The sequence below is a fragment of the Diospyros lotus genome, chromosome 4 (genome assembly GCF_014633365.1).
Source record: "Diospyros lotus cultivar Yz01 chromosome 4, ASM1463336v1, whole genome shotgun sequence".
In the NCBI taxonomy this organism is placed as follows: domain Eukaryota; kingdom Viridiplantae; phylum Streptophyta; class Magnoliopsida; order Ericales; family Ebenaceae; genus Diospyros; species Diospyros lotus.
In genome coordinates this window covers 44,571,378-44,595,977 of record NC_068341.1, presented here as the reverse complement: position 1 = coordinate 44,595,977, position 24,600 = coordinate 44,571,378, and the positions used below count along the sequence as shown (strand labels likewise).

General features: G+C 33.6%; 3 protein-coding genes across 3 annotated transcripts; all 3 read right to left on the bottom strand.

Moving 5' to 3' along the window:
• Positions 1-10,746, bottom strand: LOC127799427 (probable ATP synthase 24 kDa subunit, mitochondrial). Its single transcript, XM_052333453.1, has 7 exons — positions 10,567-10,746; positions 5,881-5,974; positions 4,076-4,220; positions 3,209-3,319; positions 2,488-2,634; positions 1,649-1,771; positions 1-435 (listed from the first exon to the last, which is right to left on the bottom strand). Exons 1-7 carry the CDS (start codon positions 10,603-10,605, stop codon positions 372-374), a joined length of 723 nt encoding a protein of 240 aa, XP_052189413.1. The 5' UTR covers positions 10,606-10,746; the 3' UTR covers positions 1-371.
• A 1,814-nt stretch (positions 10,747-12,560) lies between these two features.
• LOC127799428 (iron-sulfur assembly protein IscA, chloroplastic) lies at positions 12,561-19,107 on the bottom strand. The gene is made up of 3 exons (XM_052333454.1): positions 18,905-19,107; positions 14,385-14,603; positions 12,561-12,937 (listed from the first exon to the last, which is right to left on the bottom strand). The coding sequence occupies exons 1-3, from the start codon at positions 19,062-19,064 to the stop codon at positions 12,795-12,797; spliced, it is 522 nt and encodes a 173-aa protein (XP_052189414.1). The 5' UTR covers positions 19,065-19,107; the 3' UTR covers positions 12,561-12,794.
• Positions 19,108-20,607: 1,500 nt separating this feature from the next.
• Positions 20,608-22,767, bottom strand: LOC127800200 (ras-related protein Rab7-like). Its single transcript, XM_052334678.1, has 7 exons — positions 22,608-22,767; positions 22,455-22,481; positions 22,253-22,352; positions 22,020-22,166; positions 21,840-21,920; positions 20,945-21,093; positions 20,608-20,876 (listed from the first exon to the last, which is right to left on the bottom strand). The coding sequence occupies exons 1-7, from the start codon at positions 22,658-22,660 to the stop codon at positions 20,810-20,812; spliced, it is 624 nt and encodes a 207-aa protein (XP_052190638.1). The 5' UTR covers positions 22,661-22,767; the 3' UTR covers positions 20,608-20,809.
• Between the last annotated feature and the right edge of the window lie 1,833 nt (positions 22,768-24,600).

Genomic DNA, 24,600 nt, shown 5'->3' with positions numbered 1-24,600 from the left:
TTCAAAAATCCAAACTGGGTTTGATCATTGTGAACGGACAGTGTAATGAGTCTTGGCATTCAGAAAAGCCACGTTCACAATCATATTATGCAACGATATATAGATTAAGAGACTTCAAAAACACAAGTTGGCCATGGCCATGGCCCATGGAAACAAAAGAAAGCCTTTCTCAGCATCAGGACTGGAATGATAAAAAAAAAAATGACCAAACAGTTCATCCGGTTGCAACTGTTACCTTGCTTGAAAGTTCTCTTTTTTTTTTTTTTTAACATGCCTCAAAAAGGTTAAATATTCATTTCAGACAATTGCTGGATTAGGGCATCTTCTTCACAGCTGTTATGGAGAAGCAACACGCCTTCAAGCAAACAAACTCACAGGAAGTTCCGGATGTCCAGGGACTTTACATCAACCATCTCCTCATCCTTAAATTCCTCCCTGCATCAGAGCATTATTTCAATTTTAGACTAAAGTGAAGGATTCAAAGATGTAGGTGACGAGAGTGATAATTGCAACGAACACCAACAAGCAGTTAGATTAAACCCAAGTTTTAGAATGACTGGTCAGAAAAACGACCTTCCAACAAAACAAAGCAAGAACCCCACATGGGAAATCCAAGAAATTTTCATGCCTAGACTCTACAGAATCCGTCCACTAAGCATTGGTCATGACCTCATGTGCCATCAAATAGAATAATGAACTAACGAACTTCCCAAAGTTCTGCAACATATTGCACTATGAGTGCAAATGAAACAAGCCAAGGCAAGTGAAACCAAAGAGAATGAGAAACACAGTTCAGAATCAATCTGAGAAGATGAGTAAAAATAGAGGATTGATCAGAGAATAAAGAGAAGTGAAAATGGATGCTGGGAGAAGATTGATAAAGAGAAAGGAACAAACAACTGATGAGGGAGAAATCTTGGCACTCAATATTCAATAATCATAAAATCTAATTGATGTTTTTTACTTTCATTTTCTCCACACATTGTTTACATTAACTAGAGTTGTTCATCCCATAAATATGTTATTCAGTGCCTCTATTTCAACAATCCCTTCCCAAGCCTCCCAAAAGAAACAACACATTTATGATCAGAAAGATGAAATTTGAGAATAAAGTTACTTTCATAATTAACTGACAAAAGCAAAATTCTAAATCCAACTTTTCACATGACACATAATTAAGGGAGATAAAGAGATCTCTACATGTTGCCCAAGAAGCAAAAAATATCATTTCTTTTTCATCGATTTCCATTTTTAGGTGACAGACGTGAAACCATAGTGGAGAAATGAAATTCCAGTTTTTCATAGAAACATAATGAAACTTGTCAAAACTCCATGAGACATTTCCAAAAATATGAATGGCTTTGATGCTCCTTAGGAATACCTAACAACATTTTATTTGTATTACCTTTTTTATTAAGATAAAATAATAAAGAAAATCGAGCTTAAAGTCAATTTTAAAGGAGAGGGACAGAGAGCCTGGACCATAAAAAGGGTTCCAAACAGGCCCTCCTCTGAAACATGTAAAAATCTCAGCCATCAGAGGACCTATTCACAGTTCAGCCTTCTAGAATCTGAAATGCTAACCAGAAATCCAAAACAAATAAAGGTGACATTTAGAAAAGTAGGATGTTCAGCAGAAGCCTCTTACCTTTTCTTTTGAGTTTCCATTGCCTCGAGAGCTTCCTTCTTGAGCTCCTCCAACTGTGCTTTTGCAATTTTGAGTTCCAACTGTTCTTCATACTTTGGCAGATCTTCCTTTTGAATTCCAAGTCTGACAAAATTAAAAAAGACAAAAAACATATTATTCTTTCTCGGAAGAGAGAATCTGGTAAGACCATCTAACCTCCAAAAAGCATAAAAAATTTCTGTTAACAGGCATGGATATTAACATGGAATCCTGATGATAAGAATAAAATTGGTTCGGCTAGTGACAGAAGTTTACCAACAACTCCAAACCTAAGTCGCCATGTAGATTTTGGCTTGCCAATCATTTTTATCTATGATTGTATTTTCTGTAAGGTTATTATATCCTGTGTCATGACTAAAAGTTCCCAGAAAGTCTTCTTTTTACCTATTTTGCTACAAATTGCTTCCATTTCATCCACTCTCCACAAGTATGTCAACTGATCTTTTTTCTCTCAAATCTAAACCATCTTAAATGCTGATAAAAGTTTACCAATTAATACATTTTTCCCCTTAATTTCTTCATTGTTCTTGGTTCCTATCCTTCCTTTATTCCTGTTTTCTGGAAAACAGAGTTTAATTATTCTACCTGTTCAGACTGCCAAGTGGACATGGCACCCACAACTATTCCAGAGGCCAAGGTTATCTAAGCCAAAACATGAGGAAGGTAACACGAAAAAACAGGGAAAAGAACTATCACCATCCACACAACCTCTCCTTGAGTTGCCAGTTAGACTTATCAAGCTTGGTTAGAAAAACGAAATGCCAATTCGAAAAAAATTCAGTAAATGAAATAATGCTTACTTCTTATTGATCCTATCGAACTCTGCCAAAAGAAGAGCCATTCCCTTCTTGTCATCCCGCATGAGTGGCTTCTTAATTTCTTTTTCAACTTTTTCCAATGCATCCATCATCATAGCCTCTGCACCAACCTCATCAGTAAGACCCCTCCTGCAACAAATGGATAGATGTATCAATACAAAAGGGAAACGTTCAGGGCCTCTTCAGTTGTAAAAAGATTTTACTAATTTTTCAACTCCAATCTTACAGCTAAACATGTCCTGACATTTTATGTTTCAAAAGGCAATAACATTCATTTCCAAAAAACGTTTTTTTGATGTTTTAAAATTCATAGTATAAAGTTGAAAAATTAGAAAATTGAGTTTTTTGTTTTCTAATGGGAGATTCAATCATTCACAATAGAAAATTGGAGTTGAAAAATTAGAAAATCTTTTCTACAACTGAACAGACCCTCAACTTTTTCTTTTTAGACCAAAGAAGATGTAATGTTAACAGAAAGTATGAGCATGAACAACAAGATGTAACTGTCAGTGGCAAAAATTAACAAAAAAAATCAAGTGGATGCAAATGTATCTGATTTCTTACAACCACACAAAATATCAAACTAAAGGAATGAAGTCTGGCCAAAGATGCAGATTTAGGTCACTTACAGATACCAAGATTAATGGCACGCCAGCATCTAGGAAACAAAACTATAACTGTTAAAAGAACATAACGCATATACCTGATTCGTATCTCCTTCAATGTCAACAAATATGTTCGAGCATCTGGAACGCCTTGAGTCCGTGTTTGGATGGTGTACTTAATACGCTGGGATTCTGAGAACAGATCTGCCCTGAAATGGATACAAAAGCATAACATAAAATATCTCCCATGAACTAGTAGATTAAATAACAAGGAAATTAAAAAAAATCATTGTAATAATTTCTAGGCTTCCAAGGTATATTGGTGCAATTCAACATTGTGAGCATATACTTCATAGGCCAGAAATACATGGTTGGTGGGCACCGGGCATACAAAAGTTATAACAACAAAAGCACCTCATCAGAAGTCATCTTTGGTTCAACTCTTGTAACATGCATGATTCTACATTCTACCTCATGGCTCATGTTCATTATTGTGAAATCTCTTCTTTGCACATTGTTTAATCATCTGTTTGACTCTCGAGTCCATGTGCAAGAGAAAATCCTACGACGGGTGGGAATTATATAAGTTATACTGTACACCTTGGGGCTGGTGATCTAATAGAAAATGTCTCCTGTTAACTTGTATTTTTATCACTGCACCCCCCCCCCCCAAAAAAAAAATAATAATAATAATAATAATAAAACAAAATAAAAAGAGAAAAAAGAAAAATACTTACATGCATAAGTGAAGAGGAAAACGGGCTAAGTAAGTTCATTGATAGACATTTTGAATGATATAAGGATGAAAAAAACATTCATGAAGAAACAGTATAGGAGATCATTCTTTTGAAATCACAGGAAGATACCAAGGCAAAAAACCATATATGCACCCAAAAAAATAAATGAAAGAAGAGTACCAAGCAAAAAAAAAAAAAAAAAGAGGAAAAAATATAATAAAACCTTACTTTTCTCTAACAGTTTTCATGACCTTTGCATACTGCTCCACTGCAGCAGGATTATCTGGGTCTATGGTGATCTTTTCCTTCCGAAGTACCCCCATGGCTGTCTCAAATTTCTTTTTGACCTCCAAGAAAATGTTCTTCAACATCTCTTTACAACTCAAAACGCAATCATTTATTAGAGGTCATCAATCATTTCCACAACCATTAAATATAAAAGCACATCCATATATTGTTAATAAGAGAATCAAACAAATTATAACACATATCAACATTATCTAATCATTGAAAAAGATTCTTCATCAATTTTTATGAACATGGGAGACAAAGAAATACAAAACCAGGTACACAAATTTTGTTAAAAGAATAGACTGGAGAATATAGTCTGTCAACATCCTAGAATTTAATATATATAACAACAAAAGAAAACTAAATTTATCATTTATTCATTTGATATGGCTCAAAACACCTGCATAATCACAATGAATGGTTTGCTTTGAATAATAGCATCCTTCCATGTGATCTAATCTAAGGCCTGTTTAGTAACATAAGCTTTTATCCCACTAGATACGGTTGGATACATAATTTCTAACCGGCCAATCATCTTTATCTTTGACCATATCTTTCTAAGGCCTTTATAACTCATATCATACTTAAAAATTTACCATCAAACATTTTTGGTCTTCCTATGTCTTTTCCACCTGCTCTCCTCAAAGAGGTATATATTGATCTTCATTTCACAAAACCAAACCATCCTAATCATACCTTAGGCATCTTACTTTCAATAGGAGCCACTCCAACTTGATTGCAAATAACCTCATTTTTAATGTCATCCTACATTGAGTGTGTTTAATAATGCACAAAATATCATTTAATTCATCTCATTTGCAAGTGGTCAAATTTTCAGTCAACAGTAAAAGACTTATAATCAAATACTCAATACACTAAGTCAAAGAAATTTAAAAAATAAATAAATAAACTCCCCACTTCTCAATTTGGGAGTTGCAGTAGATTAATTATTTCTGATTTGATATATTATGAGGCAATAGAACCCATGTATCCATTTAATTTGTTAGCCCAATTTTATTTTAAGACTCATTCCTCTATGATATTTAAGAGTTCACAATCCAGGAACTGGTTAACATTAATTATACACATATCCAAATAAAGTGATAATTTTATATTCACTTTTTGGAGCCAATAAAATTCTACAAAAATAGCTCTACTAGCATTTTATCAAACCACAAAACCTGTAACATTGTTGTAACGGGTATTATCACACTTTTGAGCAACTTTATGTTAGTCGATTTCTTTTGGATGATTTTATCCCAAAGAATATACTTGGTTTAGTATTACTTATATATTTATAATTTTATCCCCAATAATACACTTAGTTTAGTATAACTTATTTATGTAGTAAAATACAATCTTTACGAACTTATTCTAAATTACTCTTCCAAAAACTGTAATACTTTTTAATAAAAGTTAACAAATATTAGAATTTTCCTATGCATTGCAAAGGCTAATTAACTACTGCTTATCAACTGAGTTCAAGTTCAAATGTTCAACACCCAAATTTTAGATATCACCCTTGCTTTTCTAACATTAAAATGTTACATTTTTGGTTTTCGTTACAAATTTACAAACTGAAAAAGAAAGGTTTGCATTTCCATGGCATGTAATGAAACCCTCACATAGATTACATCAGAGAGAGAGAGAGAGAGAGAGAGAGAGATTATTGTAAGATGCTTGATAAGAATATTTAAAAGGAAAAAAAAAGAAAAGAAAAGAAAGAGTCCATGTTCACAAACCATCTCCTTTAAGGGCTGCAGGAGCAGCTTCTTTGGCAAAGCTCCGAACAGGAAAAGCATGCTCCAGGGGCAGAAGGATCTGGGAACCACGCAACTGCATGAAACAATGGCAACCCTTGAAACACTCTCCCACCAGGATAACGAAGAAAGGTAAATTGAATAAAGCTTATGGTAAATGGATGGTAGATAAGCTTTAACAGATCAAACCCCAAAAATGATCAAAACGAAGGTAATGCAAAATGAGGTTCTGTCTTGAATCATGGTAACATATTCCTCACATCTCTCATTGCCAATCCAAAGAAAGTAAAGACTTTGATACACAAATTAAAGACTTGTATCCTTAATTTTTGTTTACTAAAAAAATTATTCTATACTATTCTTGACTTCTTTGGGCAAAAATTTTACTTAATTAGCAAAGTTGATCATAGGGATGCTTTGGAATAGAAAGGATACAAAGCAAGACAGAAAGAAATTTGAAGTTCAATAGTTTTGGCTGAATTAGTTGAACTGATAATCCAACTAAATAAACTCCAGTCACACTAAACTTGTATGAAATGGTAAGACTTAACCATATAATAACACCTGTATAATCTGTTAAGCCATTAACACGATGTTCTAAAAATCGGCCTAAGCAGCCGTTGGCCGCTGCGAATTTGGCCTAGTCAGCCCCCCTAGGCGCCTAGCTGCCTGGGACGCCTAATTTTTGGCTATAAATTTTAGCCATTTTAGGGTTTCTTCATTTCTAAAACCCCTCATCTTTCAGTCGTCTCCCCCTCTTATCTCTCAGCTGTCTCCCCCTTCTCTAGCCCAAGGTCGTCGCTGCCTGAACGCCGCCGGTACCTCATTACTGCCTCCAACTCCATCGCGACCTCCTTACCGCCTCTACGGCATCGCTATCGTCAAACTCCATCCTCGCCGATGTGTCCTCACTAACTCAACGTCGTCATCACCGCCGTCAAGCTCCATCTCCGCCGTCGGTACCTCTTGTAACCCCTCTCTCTCTCTATAGTTATTGGGTGTTTGTGTTTTTATTTTATTTTTCTTTTCTATTTATATATTAGATATATATATATATAGGTTTGTTATTCATATTTATACCTTTTACTTGGTAAAAATCTACATTTAATTTTAATTTTTAATTAGGGTTCAAATTGTATTCATATTGCATATAAGATGATAGATGGATGGATGAATATGCCATTCACCAGTTGCATTCACCATGTTTGGAATTAAAGAACAAACTACAAGGAATATAGTAGCACCTATAGCTATCCTACAAGCATTAGCCTTCAACATTTACAGCAATTTAATATAGGTATTTAATTTATCTCTGAAAAAAAAAACAAAAAACTGGGAAAAAAAACTATGAAGTTTTGATGAGCTATGGAATTTGAGCAATTTCAAGCAGAACATATGCATGCCATATGTCTTTCCAACTTTAATTTACTTGAAAATAATATCAAATTACATCAAAAAGTAAAAAAAAAAATATTCCTAGGCCCCCTAGGCGCTAGGCCCCAGCCTGGCGCCCGACTAGCGCCTAGTGCGTTTTAGAACACTGCATTAACATATCTTTTAGTACAATAGAAACATTAGAATCCCCATTCCTCCATTTTCTTTATTTTTCCAACCTCATAATATACCAATAGATGTATGGAAAAGCATGGAAGAAGAGGGCATTTCTTGGTCAACAAAATTATTCAATGTAATGTTTAAATCAAAAATGATCCTGAACAAGTGGAGGAAGAGCATTTTAGTGCCTACTTACAAGACTAAAGGACATATTCAAAGTTGTGAAAATTATAGAGGAATCAAGTTAATGAGCCACCCTATAGAACTTTGGGAGTGAGTGATTGAGCAAAGATTAAGAAGAGAAATCAAGATGTAAGAAAACCAAAATAGTTTCATTTATTTAGACGCCTAATGGAAAGGTATAGAGATAAACAAAAGGATTTATATATGTTGTTCATAGATCTGGATAAAGCTTATGACAAAGTCGCTAAAGAATTCTTATAGAGAATTTTAAACATGAAATGAGTCAAAATTGCTTATATACAAACTATTAGAGACATGTATCAAGGAGCAGAAACTTGTGTCAGAACATGTAGAGGAGATACCAAAGCTTTTCCAATTAACATGGGATTACATCGAGGATCTGCTAATAAACTCACTGACACATGTTCAGACAAAGGCAATGTGTCGTATGGTAAGTAGAGTGAAAACCAAATATTTATAATATAAATGTAAGTTTAGTAAAAATATAAATGTGGATGATGTAATGGTAAAACTGGAAGATTAAATCATACTAAAAAAAAAAAAAAAGATCAACTCAGATATCTTGAATCAATCATCTAAAATGAAAGGGAAGATTAATGAGGATGTTAAACATAGAATTAAGACATGATGGTTAAAATGGAAAAGTCATTTAGCTTTATGTGATAGTAACATTCCATTAAAGCTAAAATAAATTTTTTATAAGATGGCTATAAGACCAACTTTGTTGCATGGCATACAATGTTAGCCAATAAAGCACTGACAAGTGCAAAATATAAACGTAACTAAAATAAGAATGCTAAGATGAATGTCTAGCCATACAAGAAAAGTTCAAATTAGAAATGAAGTTATTCATAATAAGGTTAGAGTGACTCCTATTGAAAATAAGATGTGTGAGACACAGTTAAAATGATTTGGTCATATGAGAAGAAGACCATTAGAGACTCCTATGAAGAGGGCGGATGGAATAAAACAATATTTGGTAAAAGAGATAGACAAAGACCAAGAAAAACTTGATGGGAGACACTTAGGTTTTATATTAATTATTATATGGACCTTATAGAAGATAAGGTCATAAATAGAAATCAAAGAAAAGCTAAAATTGATCTAAGTAATGCCCACATAATAAGATAAAGGCTTTGAACATTGTTATTGTAAATTTAAGAACTTTGAATTTGCATCCTACTGCATTATAACTAAAAGCTTAATCCTATCATTAGACTGCATATTCAAAATTGATATTTGTAGTCAGTTGCTTGAGTTTAGAACGTACTTGTGCATTACATGCAAAAAAAGAGTTATGCTTATCATTGAATGCACAATAACATAACAATTTTTCCACAGGTACACTTCTTGTAGTTTTACCTATCATGATAGAAGGAGATAACAACAAGATGTCAAGCTTTAAACTTACTAGATGGAGTCGGCTAACCTATATAAAGAAATAAAAAATAACAAACTTAAGATTGCAATCATAACCCATCCACCGTGCTAACATGTAATGCATGCATTTTATCCCCTATATCAAGTTGCACCACATTATCTTTTCTGCATTTATGATGCAAAGGTACACCAGTGTCAAGCGAGCCCATGAAATATTTGTTTTGCAATAGTGTCAATAAACAAGCTGAAAGAATTTTAGTAGTTGTGTAACACTCTATATTAGTGTAATTGTTGATCATCTTCTTCATTCTGATCATTATCCCTTCAAGTTTCACTTACCCCTCAAAAAAGACAAAAAATGAATCTTATGAAAATGAAAAAAAGAGCTTCCATTCTTATACAACACTCTATATTAGTGTAATTGTTGATCATCTTCTTCATTCTGATCATTATCCTTTCAAGTTTCACTTACCCCTCAAAAAAGACAAAAAATGAATCTTATGAAAATGAAAGAAGGAGCTTCCATTCTTGCACAAATCCAAGAATTCTGGTTCCCTTCTCTAATTCTCTAAATAAATAGATGATTAAAGAAATATTCAAAACATTTTCTTATATAGAAACAAGAACACACTTTGGGACAACATATATCACTGTTGCCAAATGATTACAGAATAGGTGAATTCAGTGTACAAGAAATCCTTTTTGCAGTGAATTTATGGAAAGGGCATTCTGGGTGATAAAGGATGCTGTTGCTTTTCTTTATTTAAAGGGAAAGAAAAGTGAAGTAAGGACAAGACCTTACAACATAAATTTGACAAGAAAGTTTATGCTACTCTTTGGACTAGGATTTATGAAGGGAAAAGGAAAGAACCAAAGCTAAATTTTTTATTTCATTCTCCCGTTCGGATCAGAAAATTGGAAGAAAATGAATGAATGTTTGTCATAAAAATGGAAGAACGGGTGTACTCACAAGAAAATATCATTTTATTTCCCTTGATAAGTATTAGAATTCTCATACCAAACAAGAATTAAAACGAGAATATGTAATAGTGTTAAAAGGTACAGACAATCTCTTAACATTTTCAAATTCCCACCATGATTCAACTTGTTCCTGGTTTCCAATATATACCCAAATCGTTTCCACAACAGCCCAGTTACAAACATTACCTCAGCCCTAAACCACTCACTCTCAGTCACTAATTTCTTTGATTCAGCAAAATCCCGACCCGCATTGATTCAACTTGTCATTTCCAATCCATGAAAAGATCATTGCACAACAGCACATTTACAAACACTACTCTCAAACCCAAGCAAACTCATTGCCAGTCACCACCATCCCTTGATTCAACAACCCCCCACCCCACCCCCCATCAACCGCCTATACATTAACACACACATCTAAGCGTGCAATTTGGATCCCCCGAACCATCCCGACTCGAAAACCCTAATCAAATCAAGTAATGACCAAACCAGTACATACATAGATACACAGCGAGCATTCATCTAAGTAGATGCGAAAATGGAGTGGACCTGTTTGGATTTGGCAAGGAGGCGAGAAGAGAGAGCCATGATCGGAGCTCTGATTATCGTCGTCGTCGTCCAAGCAGGTCCTTTGGTTTAGGGTTTGGCGTCCTCGAAGTCGAACGAATTGTTCTCTCAATTTGATCTCTCTACGGCCGGTAAAGGTAGAGTATGGTAAATCGACGTGCAAGCCTGCCTTGCTTATCGGATCATTGTTCTGCCCAATACTTATCCAACGGTTAGGATTTCCCCAGTTGGCCAGTTCCAGGCAGTTCGACTAACTATTAGGACCCTACCAAAATACACAAATAATTTAAGGGCCCATTCGGACGTGGATTTTTCTTTTTATTTAAAAATTTTAACAAAAATTTAAAAAGCTTTTTTAGTTGTGAAAAATATTTAGAAAATTTTATTCTACAAAATTAAAAAATTGTTTAAATATAAAAATATTTAAAAAAATTGTGAACCATCACAGAATGTGATAGCTTCGTTTAATATCCCTTTAACAAATAATTTTAGACTTTAAATTTAAGTAAAATATTTAATACGATCACCCGTTACATTAATCACAAACTTAAAGATAAATAACTGATAATATGTCTTAATATCTCTTAATAAGAATTTTTTTTTCTGAATATGAATATTTTAAATCACTAGAATATTAACCGTAACGCTATTCTTTTAAATAATTTGGATCTCCATGTTTGTAAAAAAAAAAAATTGAAGAACTTGAACAAATGGCAGGCAACCTGAATCCAAAAGAGCAGGCAGATCCATTTGCACCATTCTGAATACAAGGACAAGGTCCTATAGGACTGCCAGTGTTCTTATTTACGTAGGTAGGGCAGTTCATATACATGAACATCAACACAATTTCATAGTCCAAAAGCTCCCTCAAATGGCAAAATGCATACGCCTATGGGACTACCAAAGCCCAAAGGGTCTTTGCCTGCCCTTTTTCTAAAGAAAATCATATGAACTTGAATAGAGGACATGCAATTCCATCCAAAAGGGCAAAGTCATATTCCACCATCGATACCAATTACTGTCCAAAACTCTTAACTCAATCTAAGATGCATGCAATCTAAAAGGGCAGGCCGTCCCACATATCTCATCATCAATAATATGATTACATGGTCCAAAACCTCATCAAAAGCTGAAACACATACAGCAAACAATATGACAAATTTAATCCAAAAGCTATGCAGTTTCATGTGGCTCAAATCAATATAACTGTCAATGTCGAAAACATTCCTCAAAGGCTATATGCCACTAAGTATTTGATGGGTGTCTCAGTAACTCAGTTACATAATTGGTCTAGTAAAGGTACAGTGTACTCATAATATACAATGAAGATCAATTCACTGAGAATGAAAGTGCAGGTACAATGGGAAGGTAATATGAGAAATATGACTTGCTAACCATTTGACCTGCCATATCTAATAAAGACGTGCTTTATATTGGGGCAGAACTATAAATGTAGCTCATTACCACCATCAATAAACAGCCACAGAATCGCACCGATGCATGCACGCTGTTGTTCTATGTACACTCGGCTGGCACTCAAGCCATTTAGGCTACTCATTGCATGGAGGCAAAGCAGGTTACATCAGGCAACCCATGCCATGCAAGCTAGGTAGACCACATTACAGAAGAAAGCCAGGCAGCCAACACGATTCAACTAAAGCAAGGCACGACATGTCAAGCAGGTGAGGCAGCCAAAACAGCACCAAGTGCAAGCCTGATTCAGGCTTTAGGCCTATTTGGTTTGATATACAAAAGGCCAAAAGCCTTAATCCCTCTAAATAGAGGACCTATTAGGTTTCTACTCAACTGTTGTCAATATGGACTAAACGAAGGTGAAATGGTTCAAAAAAATTGTTTCAAAATAATTCAATTTTAAAGAAAAACATACTAAGTAATTTCAAAGTTACTATGGTATAAAGAAAATAATATTTTCAAACTTCTATAGTTTTTATTTTAAAAAAATGAAAAGGCAGAAATTAAAAACAAAGAGTCTTAATGTTTAATTAAACTATAATCTTCCAAAATGGGCATGTTTAAGTAAGCCATCAGGGACAGCATGTCAACATGAGTAGATACATTCAACAATTTTAGAATAATTGCTTAATATTATACATCCAGATGGCTGAATAATTCTGAACCAGAAAGCTCATAATCATACCCACTTATCCAATGAAACTAGGGTTTTTTGGTATTTATCTATGTACGTTACTTCACATCTCAGCAGCAAATGATTTACCACAGCCACAGGTCTGTGTAGCGTTCGGGTTCTTGAAAGAGAAGCCTCCACCAATGAGTGCATCGCTGTAGTCCAATTGCATTCCGTAAAGGAAAAGAAGGCTCTTTGGATCACAAACTGCAGAAATGAACAAGTGCATAATACCATGAATGAGTACATTAAAAAAAAAAAAAAAAGAATTTTCAAGAGAAATACATATAGGGGGTTGGGGAGGATAATGTTGTAAGATCATGTTTAATATTTACAAGCCATAGGTTATCAAAAAAATTGAAAAGCAGACACACAAACTTTCCAGTATTAGGGCTAAGTGAAAGTGTTCTGTGAGTAATAAAACAACTTCCAAAGATGCCAACATAAACCAGAACGCCAGTACTTCCTTTCACAAACCTCATGTCCAAACTATGGTACATAAACACATTCGGTGAACATAAGCTGGTTCAAGAAGAGATGTCATTTCCTATCACGACGTCATATTAGCTCCAGGGAGTTAAGTCAAACCCAACCTATTGCTGCAAACTCCAGAAGCTTAGCAACCATGGAGGAACCTCTTTAAGTTCTTAGTGGAATAAGAAGAAATAATCTTGCCTGCCATGCAACAAGACAGACGAGTAGAGTTGAAGTAACTGGGATTTAATCAAAGGATGAAGGCTTCACCCAACCACTTGAAGCTTGCTATGCCATCTACTTTCTTGACATCGTAATCCATATGGCACCATCCATCTTCTGAAAATCTCACATAATTCTCATCGTCCATTCAGTATCTGTTTCATTTTCATCTTCCAAAAAATAAAAATTAGAGACCATTTACTGGTCTACTTCTCACCGATGATTTCATATATTTCCCTTCCGGTCCCATGATTCCAAGTTTCACACACTCCTTGTGGCAGTGTCCATTCATACACGTATTATGCATCTACTGGCCAACAATCTCTCCATAGAAAGACCAGTCAAGAGACTAATGAAATGCCTCAATTAACAGCCTCCACCAGAATTATAATTACTTGTGGTCGGGATATATTTCTCCACATAATAATGTTAAGATCTTTGGTCGTAATCCTAAATAATAATAAGTTAATCCCACTTGATCGTAATAATGTAAAAGCCTCACTTCAAAATCTTCCAAGGCTGAAGTTACTGCTAATGTTTAACTGACCATTTTCAAATATCTAAAGATCTTTAAAGAATAACCATGCTTATTAAATTGCACACCTTCTTTTAATACAAGTTCAATTATCTGATAGCATACCTTGCAAATCTATCACAAAAATACTTGAAAACTATACTGGCCATTATCATTTAAGCAAAAGGCAAATAAAAAAGCTTCTCGCTCAACTAAATAGTTATTGGGAGAGCTAAAATATTGCTAATATGATGTTTCTTTAGCCATAAACTTTCAAGTCAAAACATCTGGCTGATCTGGAGTACAAATAAACTAAAGGTGGCAAAATCCCTCAACTTTAATATAGATCATGAAATAAACAATTGAGAACTGTCATCAATAAATACATAAAAGTCCAAATGATGCGATATCAGTTCATGCCCAGTTGAAAAGAATAAGGCTCACCAATCACAAAACCATTATATTCAATAATGGAATCATCCGGTCTCGTGTTTTCCCTGCTCTCAAACTCCATTGTGTAGGACATGCCAGAGCATCCACCCTGTCTGACTCCAATTCTTAAGCATAAATCTTCATTCCTCTCAGATCTCATCTTATTCAAATGCTTCAACGAACTGTCCGTCAAGGCAATTGCAGGAGCAAGGCCCCCAGATGTTGGTGGTGCTGATGCATGGGAACAGAGCAAACAATTCATACTTTTTGATAGATAAACAAAATGGACTTAAAGTGCTCTTGCTAGCCGTGGTCCAACCAGATTGTTTTAATAAAAATAGTTCAAGGAGTACTGAGAAAATATTTTGTGATTCAAGACACCACAAATTACTTAGGAACATATTTTGAATCTTGAACAGATCCACATATTGTTAAATGCAGTGGAATCGAAAACAGCATCAATTTGATTCAGCCAGTATCTTAATCAGTAAATCATTCAATCTAAGAAGCTAAGATTCACAAAAGTGCCTGTCAAAAGGAACAAAAATGAGGAACAACGCTTAATCCAGCCAATCCAGATAATTATTTCATAAAGGGTAATGGAAAATTTGAAATGCTAACATCTGATTTCACTAAAATGCATAAGTAGCACATGGATAAACTCAAATCACTCTCCCTTTTCCAAATGCTATACAAGAATACAAATAAAGGGTTGAACAAAACAAAGTCGGGTCTACATGATGTTACATATTTGGTAAACCTATTTCTTTTAGCATATCAAAAGCAGAAATACATTTTACTTTGACATCTCTTTATTAATACGGAATTGATAACTACAACAACATATCAAGTCTAAATCTCACTATGTAGGGTTGACTGCATGAATTTTAGTTTGCCAATCATTTCTACGTATGGCCTTATCATCTCTATGGCCCCTATAACTGATATTGCACCTAAAAGTCTTCCACCAATTTTTCCTTAATCTTCCACTACCTCTTTTCCTAAATACTTGTTCCATTCCGTCAACTCTTCTTATAGGAGTATCTATTGGGAATTTATAACTATTTAAAATTATAAAGATGTATTAGATTATGATATTTTTTTCACTTACGATTTTATCTACTTTCAATATTGAATTAGGGGCTGTATTTCTATGGTACATGGAGGTAGATGCAACAAGAACAAGATATCAAATCTTAATACCATTAGGTGGGGTCAACTAGATTTATTTTAGCTCACCAAAGGTAGTCAGGGGCGAAAGGCGCCCTTAAGGCACTATGAGCTAGGCACTAAAAAAAAGCACTCGCCTAACAGACGCAAGGTGCTAAATTTAAAAAATAATAATAATAAAAAATATGTTTAATATGGAAAAGATAATCAGACAATATAATATATAACATTAATATATAAAATATATGTTATATAACAAAATGTTCAATATTTCTATAAAAAATAAACAATGTTAACTACTTATAGGAAAGCAAACAAAGTATTTATAGAAAAAAAAATAAACATACAATATAGTATAAATATTCGCACAAAAAATATAAGTTATATAAAGTTATATAATATATAAAATTAGCATACAAGCAATATTATATATGAAGTTATAAGTTACACTGTTACAGGCTTACAGTCAAGGTAGTTAAAATCGAAATTTTAAGTGGAATCCAAAAAGGGTCCATAAAATCTGATTGTAAAATCGTAAGATTTTAGAAATAATTAAAAATACCCTTTAATTTTTATAAATATATGTTTATAATAGCATAATTTTATTGAAAATGAATTAATATCATTTAATAACCTGATTATTTCTTATAGCTCAAAAGATGATGCTTCCAAAATATAGCTCAAAAATTCGCAAGTTAGTATAGGCAATTTAGAGGTAAAATATAGCTTAAAATTTTTTAGAGGATGCTTCCAATGTCTTCCATCAGATTTAAGTTGCAATTTTTACTTGATTTGACATTGATTAAAATCTCGATTCGGGGTTGGGTGGTCTATTAATTAATTACTTGTTTGTCTTGATTTACTTATGTAATCAATGTTAAATCAAGTAAAAATTACAATTTAAACCAAGTAAATTGAAACTTATGTAATCAATGTTAGATGCTATGTGACATTGGAATTTATGCAATCAACGTTAAATCAACTTCCAATTTAGAGGCAAAATATGCCAATTCATTGCATAAGTTCCAATGCCAGATGCTATGTGACATTCAGACGTTGGAAGCATCCTTTAAATTGCAACTTAAATTAATGAAGGTCTCTAAATCATAAAATCGTTTGGGAGTCTCTAAAGCGTAAAATCGTAAAATCGTACACGTAAAATTGAGATTTTATAGGATTTTACCCCAACTTGGATTTTACATGGGATTTGAATCGTTTGGGGGTCTTCAAAGCGTAAAATCATAAAATCGTACACGTAAAATCGAGATTTTAACATCAATGCTTATAGTTGTATATAACTCTTTTGTTGCAAATGTTAACTGAGTATTGACTAAAAGTCTAAAACAAAATATATATATATATATCATAGAACAAAACAATGGTTGTCGAGCAACAATTAGCAGATTCAGAAAAGTTAAAACACTAATTGAGAAACAGTACAACAGTGACTAAAAAGCAACATCAACAGCATACAACACAAGGAGGAGCCAGGTGAATCTACTTTTCTTCTTTGTTTTTCATTTTCCTCTTCATTTTACTCTTCCTACTACACTAAGAGACCTTTCACATTCCTTCTGCAGATGACTCTTCACTTTCCTTCAATTTTTCTTTTGATTTTGATTCATTACAGCCTAGGTGAGCGTTTGCAGCGCTTGGCACCTCAGCAAAGGCACTTGCATAGGCAATGCCTGAATGAAGGAGCCTCACCAAGCAGTACGCAAGGCACTTCCCAGGTGCCTCATGTCACCCAAGTGCCTAGGCGAGCCAAGAACTCGCTTTTGACTACACTGACCTCACCAATCATCTCTATCTATAACTTGTTCCTACATGTTTGTATCCTCTTTTTTAAAAACAGCCTTTATCAATGGTCATGTTTTTTACATAGACACAGGTAGCTGACCCCACATAGTGGGATAAAGGTTGGATATGTTGTTGTTGTTGTTGTTGTTGTATCGGTAGTGAACTATGAACACCAGGACCCAAGAGTTGATTAAGACCACTTAAAGATTATGGGATCTTGCTGATAAAAGATGAAATCAAGCGTCTGCAGGAAACTATTTCCACAAAATTCCAATTAAAATAGGAGTAATAATTTAATACTGCAAAGCTTCAAATAATTAATTTTTTCTGCATCCAAGATGGGGGAAGGGTAAAGAGAAGAATATTTTGTCAAGAAAACTCCTTGAAAGCTTTAATGGTTCAAATAAAGAAAAACTAAAATTCAGATTAACTTGGAAGAATTGTATCATCATCTCTCCAACAAAAACCTGAGCCACCAGAAGAGGCATTCATGTATCACCTACTGTATATTGTATTATGCCATGTGGATGCAAACATCATTTTCAGTTGCATTTGCAACACCTTCCTCATCGACTGCAATAGAACCTTGTATGACCTCATATGTAATAAAAGAATAAGAAGTAGATCATGATTGAGTATTGGTCCTGAGAGGAAAATACCTACGCCTATACTGAAGAAATGATTTCTTTAGAATCGCAACTATATTTGTGAAAAATGCCCAGTTCATGCCATTAAGTTCAAGAACACGGGTTTAGTATCAAGCCCCAAAAATAAGACCACCAATTTTCATGCAATATCCTTCTGCATGGGGAAGCCTGATGTCCATTTAAAGAAGAAAATGGTAGGTGAGTTTCATACGTAATCTTTACTATAATTCACTCAAAAATAGAAATTAGAAGCTTGTAGCTTTAATGTGCTGGTGTACAAAGCAAGCACACTTAGAATATAATGTGAAATCTTTGGTCTGCCCAATTTTGCATTTCTTAAAAGTTTTATCCACCAAGCTTGCTCATTAAATTGGTGCAAATATTGTAAGTTATTTGATACGCAACATTGGACTGTTGAGAATTGGTGTGGTTTTAGTGATGTTGCCCATAAGAACTCAGCATATGCCATGATTTGGGCATCCTTTGTTTATCCAAACTATTTTCACACAAGAAATAGCAGTAAGAGAAGATGACACATAACTAATGGCTGGACGAACTTTAGGTAACTTCTGATTTGGAAACATTCCTGCTTCAAATGCTAATGGAAGGGAGGAAGGTTATGGTATAACAATCAAGCTATTGGTGGTGGGAATTATATATTCTACTAAAACAAATTCAGTATTGCAAGCTCTCCCTCAGTTTTCCTCTATATGTTCTGCGCCTTGCACTACCTCATTTTTCTTTACTTTTTACTTCCTTTTCTTCCCCGGGGACCTCTTAACAGTTAATTAACAAATCAATGTTCTAGTTCCGTTTGGTTGCCAAGAAAACAAAAGCAATCTATTTATCTACTCAACACAGAACACAAATGAAAAAGATAAAAAAGTTAGCACAAAACGTGTTATCAATTATCACCTTCGACTGAAGCTGACCGGATTGACAATGGCTTCCGGCGACTATGAAGCGAAATCGATGATCGGAACGAAATCGAAGCTAAAGAAACCTCAGTCAGAGACCTCGAATTCTTAGGAACGCTGCAGAGAGGCGGCCAACGCAGATTCGCAGAGAACGCCATCGGAGGCACCGATCGACCGAACGGAGAGAGCAGAGCGAAGGGCGAGGAATTAATAGAAGGGGACCATGCAATCCTAGCCGTTAAATGGTATCTGCTTGTCGTCTTGTCCTGCGGAAGGCCAATCGGACGGCGGGGATCTTCGAGGGCCCATGGAGTGACGTACACGTGTCTGCAACGATTCTACTCGCTTACATTTTTTTATTTTTTATTTTATTTTTATTTTGTTTAATTAATTTGGCTCTCTCGATCTTTTGAGGTCTCTATTGCATGACAGGAAGATACTTTTATTTCTGTACTTGCTCGGGCCGGATCCGGCCCGGTTTGGAGAGCTGAGTTGGGCCTTTGGGTAGGCCCCAGGCCCACTGTGCACAGTGTCCACATGGTAGGCTTTTTATATATTTTTAATTTATTTTTTAACTTTTTATTAATATACTACTTGACCAGTTCAGTTTTAATCGAACCGAAAAATCTGTAAACTACACGACCACAGTTTGGGAATTTCTCAAACCGTGTCGAACCGCTCCCCGCTAAAAATAGTACAATGCGGTGTGGGGTTTCCGCGATTTATCTATTTTTTAGCTTAACCCTAAAATTACACCGAGATTTTATTAATCTGGACTATTTATAGCGACATCAAGAGGAGAGTAAAATTTTTGTTAATCAAAAAAATTGAACTTAATTGGTTAAAATTGGTTGTTTGGTTCCGTTCAATTCAATTTGTAAATAGATTCAATTTGATTTTTAATTTTGATTTTTTTAAATATTTCAATTCAATTAGGCCTTCCCGTTGAAAAAAAAAAAATAACTGAATTGATTGAAAAATGCTCACAAAATTAATTAAATAAAAGTTGTTTTTAATCTAGTAACTAGTAATATTTTTTTTATTCAACTAAAACTTATTCTTACTCGAATATCACTTATTCTTACTTGAGAAATACTTATTTTTATTTGAATAACGTATCTTTTTAATTAAGTAATATTTTTATACTAAAATCTGCTTACAAATGTTAATTGAGTAAAAGTTGTTTTAATTGAATAATATTTTTTTTTACTCGAATAACACTTATTTTTTTCAATTTTTTCGATTTGCACAACTATTCATTAAGTTCGCTTCGATTTTGGAAAAGTTTATGTTTATTCAATTTGAACAATTCGATCAATACAATAACCGAATCAATCAAATACTCATCTTTAGCAAAATCTCATAGAGTATAATCTTTAAAGAACTTTGTGATTTTTTTTATAAATGAACAACTCAAGTAAATTGTTTTATAGAATAATGATATTGGATCTGATAATTTAAACCGGATATCAATGTCTATTCTTTTTTATGGTAATTGAGTTATAAAGATTATGGCATTTGCATAAATATAGTCAAAATTGGGACATTTACGGACTTTCGACTTGACGGAGAGGGAATGCATAAAATATGAAAATCATAAAGAACTTCTAAAGACAATCACATATAGTCTAATCGTAATTTATTCAAAATTTCTCGGACTTATATGCATTTATTTTATTTTTATTTTTCAACTTTCATGTTAGAAGTTGTATGCCAATTGAGCATACATTATTCGGTACAGTCAACTTGTACAAAACAAACTCATTTTCACAAGATAAAGCGATGTCTTCCATACTTGATACTCTTTGTTTAATTGAGATTGAGGGAGAATGAATCCTAATAACAATTGTAGGATTAATCCTTGGTGATCGACTTGACATGACGCGATTGCGATCAAAGTTGATTAGCATGCACATCTTTCTCTTGGCTCTATTTCTGAATTCGACTCTCGAATTATCTCTGGGAAGTATCTGAAAACAAGACGCAAAAATAAAAACAAAAGCTCAAATTAAGCATAGAGAAATATAAATTTACTAACATTTCCTGTTCATCATGTTGATTGGATATGGCAGTTCTTGCAATGCAGAGGAAAGCATCATCAACATTGTAATCCTCTTTGGCTGAGGTCTCGAAATAAGGCATGTCCCCCCTTGAACCACACCACTCCCTTGCTGTCTTCTCAAATACCTGCAATCACCACTAAGGTAAGGATTTTGGCTCGGGAACAAAAATCTAAATCTCTATATTAAATCGTTGTTCAAATAATATTTTAATTCTTTTAACAATGTTAACTCTATTCTTAATCAAAATAACCTGCAAAATCGTAAATTTAGATTTTAAAATTTACTATTTTAAAAACCTGATGAGCTTACAATTTTGTGTTTTTTAAAAATACAATAGTTAATTTGACCTTAGCTTTTAAAGTGCACCGTCTTATTTAACTCTTTTTAAAATATAATAACTTATTTAACACTTCACTTCACTGCGTTAAAAAAGAAAGGACCGAACACCAAAAGAAAAACAGATGATTTTATATTTTCATATTAAAAAAGAATGAACCCAATACCAAAATAAATGTTCTTAAAAGTATGAAAAGATAACAAAAAAAAATTAATATAATTCTTAAAAGTATTTTCATATTAATATGATTTTATATTTTCATATTAAACGATCAAAATTAATATAACTTTTAAGAAAGTTGGATAGATTCAAAAGGTGATATATTGATGAAGATTTCTCGTGACATTTTTATATTTTTTTCTCAAGGATGATATATTTTTATTAATTGCTTCAATCTTATGATTTAGTCTTTTGTTATGAGACTCGAGTTATACTCTATCTTCAAATAATAGACATTTTTTTTTTGGTTTTTCATTGAAAAAATATAATTTTTTCCTTATATAAAAACAAAAACAATAGGAAAAAGAGCTTACCACTCTGCTCTTTCCACCATCAACATCCAACTTGTTTCCCAATAACACGAAGGGAAATGAATCAGGATCACTCGGATTTGTCTACAGCCATAACACATGGTGTAAAATTTTTAAAATAATAATAATAATTAACAATATCAAGTCTTAATAATTTGTTGAGATTAAAAAAAAAAACCCGACCTGTAAGAGAAACTCATGATGCCAAATTTGAAGGGTTTCAAATGTTTTGAGCACATTGACATCATACACCAGCACACAGCAGTCTGCCCCTCGGTAAAATGCAGCTCCTAGGCTGTGAAACCTTTCTTGCCCTGCTGTGTCCCATATCTGCACATATATATATATATATATATGTATATTATGTAGTGCACTACATATGTATCCAACAATATTAACGAATGAATTATACCCACCTGCAAAGTGACCGATTTGCCGTCGATGTCAAGTTCTTTGGTGGTGAAATCAGCTCCGATTGTGGCTTTGTAGTGTTGAGTGAATCTCTTGTACACGTATCTGCACTTGCCATATATGCATTCAACACCCACAAATTCAAACTGTAGATACATATATATACACATATCTGATGTAATATATGTTTATAAGCCACCACCATACCTATTCATCAAAGATGTCTTTCCGACCCTGAAAAACCCAAAACCAGGAGACGAGAGTGAGTGTCAAAGGTTAGACGAAACAAACTTCAATAAACTATACATGTGTGTGTATATATATATATATATAAACCGTGAGAGAGAGAGAGGGACAAACCCACTGTCGCCGAGGACGATGACCTTGAGCAGACTTCTTTTCTGGGTGGACATGATGACCGGCGGGACTACTCCAATAAATTTTGTGTTTTGGATTCTGGGTTTGGAGAGAAACGGCAAGAAAGTTTTGAGAAAGTGATCGGAAAATCAGGAGGTTTCGAGAAAAGTATGGCCACTTCCCCAGCGGGCAGCGCGGTGTTATATATATATATATACTTCTCTTAATTAATTAATTATTATAGACAGAAAAGTTTCGCTTTTTCTGTCTGAAATTAATTAAGGTCAACTGCGGGAGCAATAACTTCTGACCGATCGAAACAAAGACACTTAAATATTTCCTTCAGAAAAGCCAGCTGCTAATTAATTAATTAATCAATGGATTTCTTTCAGCTGGGTTGAGCGTGATTGATCGATCATATATGATTCGTTCGTGCTTGCCTCGTTGATTTAAATCTTCTTGAATATTGCCAATTAATTGGCTTAAATACATATATATATCAACTCCTCCTGTTCTTGTGATCTCAATCTCCAACTGTACATTATTAATGAACAGTGCAAGAAAAAGGGCCGGGCAGCTGTGCCATCAGATATTAATTTGATTGCCAAATATATATCTACCACAGCACTGCAGATTTCCTGTGACTTCCACCTCCCAAATCTTGCAAAGTGCTTCCAAAAGTTGCCTATATATATATATATATATATATATGGAAAAATGCTATTTGGATATATATATATAGGGGAGTTCATGTCACGTTGAGTAATAATTTTGTATAAGATTAATATTTGTTTTGTATAATACTCCGCATGCATTAATATGTTGTATATTTATTTGTATATATAATGAATAATAATCCCATGGTAGGGTTAGTCTTATTAATTAAAGCTTTGCGTGTCACCCAAAATGTAATATATAGTGTTGTGTCTTAAATAATAAAATTGTCTATCAAACAAATATATGTATGTGTGTGTGTGTATTATTACTACCAAAAAGAGATTAGGATAGAGAGAGCAAAGCTCTAGTTAATTAAATGATTAATTTTGTATAGTTCCTATAGTAATTTGATGGTTTGAATTTGAGTTGTCATTAGTCTAATTTTGATTTTTCACCTCAACGACTTTGAATCTTGAGTTCTTTTTGTCAGAAATAACATGTAATATATAATTACGAAACAGGATAAATTATTCAGAATATCTCTGAATCTCTCATATATCTGACATTTAAATTAAGTCATGATGTTCATAAAATTGTATTTTGAAGAACTCAAGCATGTTTTTTCTTTAATGTATGAAAAGTTCAGTTAATTTTTCCACAAACTTAAAAGTCATCCTCATATACTTTCTTTTCAAGTCGGTGATATTAATTTAATTACTAACTACTAATTCCCGATAAATTTATAAAAATGTCCCTCTGTTTCCTAATATGAATCATAGCCTAATGACTAAAGTGGCAGACTCACTGACTTTGCCCTAATTATGGTTAGTAATTTTTAGGGTATTAATTTATTTTAATTCAAAGATCAAAGTTGGTATTTTAAGTTGATTTGGAAATATCTTAATTTTACAAATATTTTTTTCTTGTGTTAAAATTGATTGGTGTGGACTGTTATTATTGTGTGGATTCACCAGCAAATAGAAGGCCCAAATTAGAATTGGGCCAATAGCCACTAGTTGAAATTGGGCTAAGAACAGATTCAGAGGTATCTGGGCTTTTTTTTTTTTTTTTTTTTGAAAGAGAATTTATAAATTGTTTAATCATTTAATATTTTTTTTATTATTTCTCCGACAAAATTAGAAAAAATTATAAGTTATATATACAATTTATATAATCTTCCCCTATTTCTTTTCTTAAAGTTGGTGCCCTTAATATAACATTTTTTTTAGAGCATTGAAGTTATTTAAAAAAAAAAAACTCTTATTCATAGGGAAAAAGGCCAAAACTACCCTACCAAATAAACCCTTATAACTTATAAGGTCTAGAGCCTCTTGTAGCT

Bases quoted from the DNA above. Each gene is read 5' to 3' on its own strand.
- LOC127799427 (XM_052333453.1), bottom strand. From the start codon at position 10,605: ATGGCTCTCTCTTCTCGCCTCCTTGCCAAATCCAAACAG. The intron at 1,772-2,487 runs GTAAGCATTATT...TAATTTTGTCAG, and splicing joins TTCGATAGGATCAATAAGAA to ACTTGGAATTCAAAAGGAAG. The intron at 436-1,648 runs GTAAGAGGCTTC...GCTCTGATGCAG, and splicing joins ATGGAAACTCAAAAGAAAAG to GGAGGAATTTAAGGATGAGG.
- LOC127799428 (XM_052333454.1), bottom strand. From the start codon at position 19,064: ATGGCGTTCTCTGCGAATCTGCGTTGGCCGCCTCTCTGCAGCGTTCCT. The intron at 14,604-18,904 runs GTGATAATTGAT...CCCATGCATCAG, and splicing joins CCGGTCAGCTTCAGTCGAAG to CACCACCAACATCTGGGGGC. The intron at 12,938-14,384 runs GTGAGCCTTATT...TCATTTCTGCAG, and splicing joins ATATAATGGTTTTGTGATTG to TTTGTGATCCAAAGAGCCTT.
- LOC127800200 (XM_052334678.1), bottom strand. From the start codon at position 22,660: ATGTCCACCCAGAAAAGAAGTCTGCTCAAGGTCATCGTCCTCGGCGAC. The intron at 22,482-22,607 runs GTTTGTCCCTCT...TGGGTTTTTCAG, and splicing joins ATCGTCCTCGGCGACAGTGG to GGTCGGAAAGACATCTTTGA. The intron at 22,167-22,252 runs GTGGGTATAATT...ATATATGTGCAG, and splicing joins GCAAATCGGTCACTTTGCAG to ATATGGGACACAGCAGGGCA.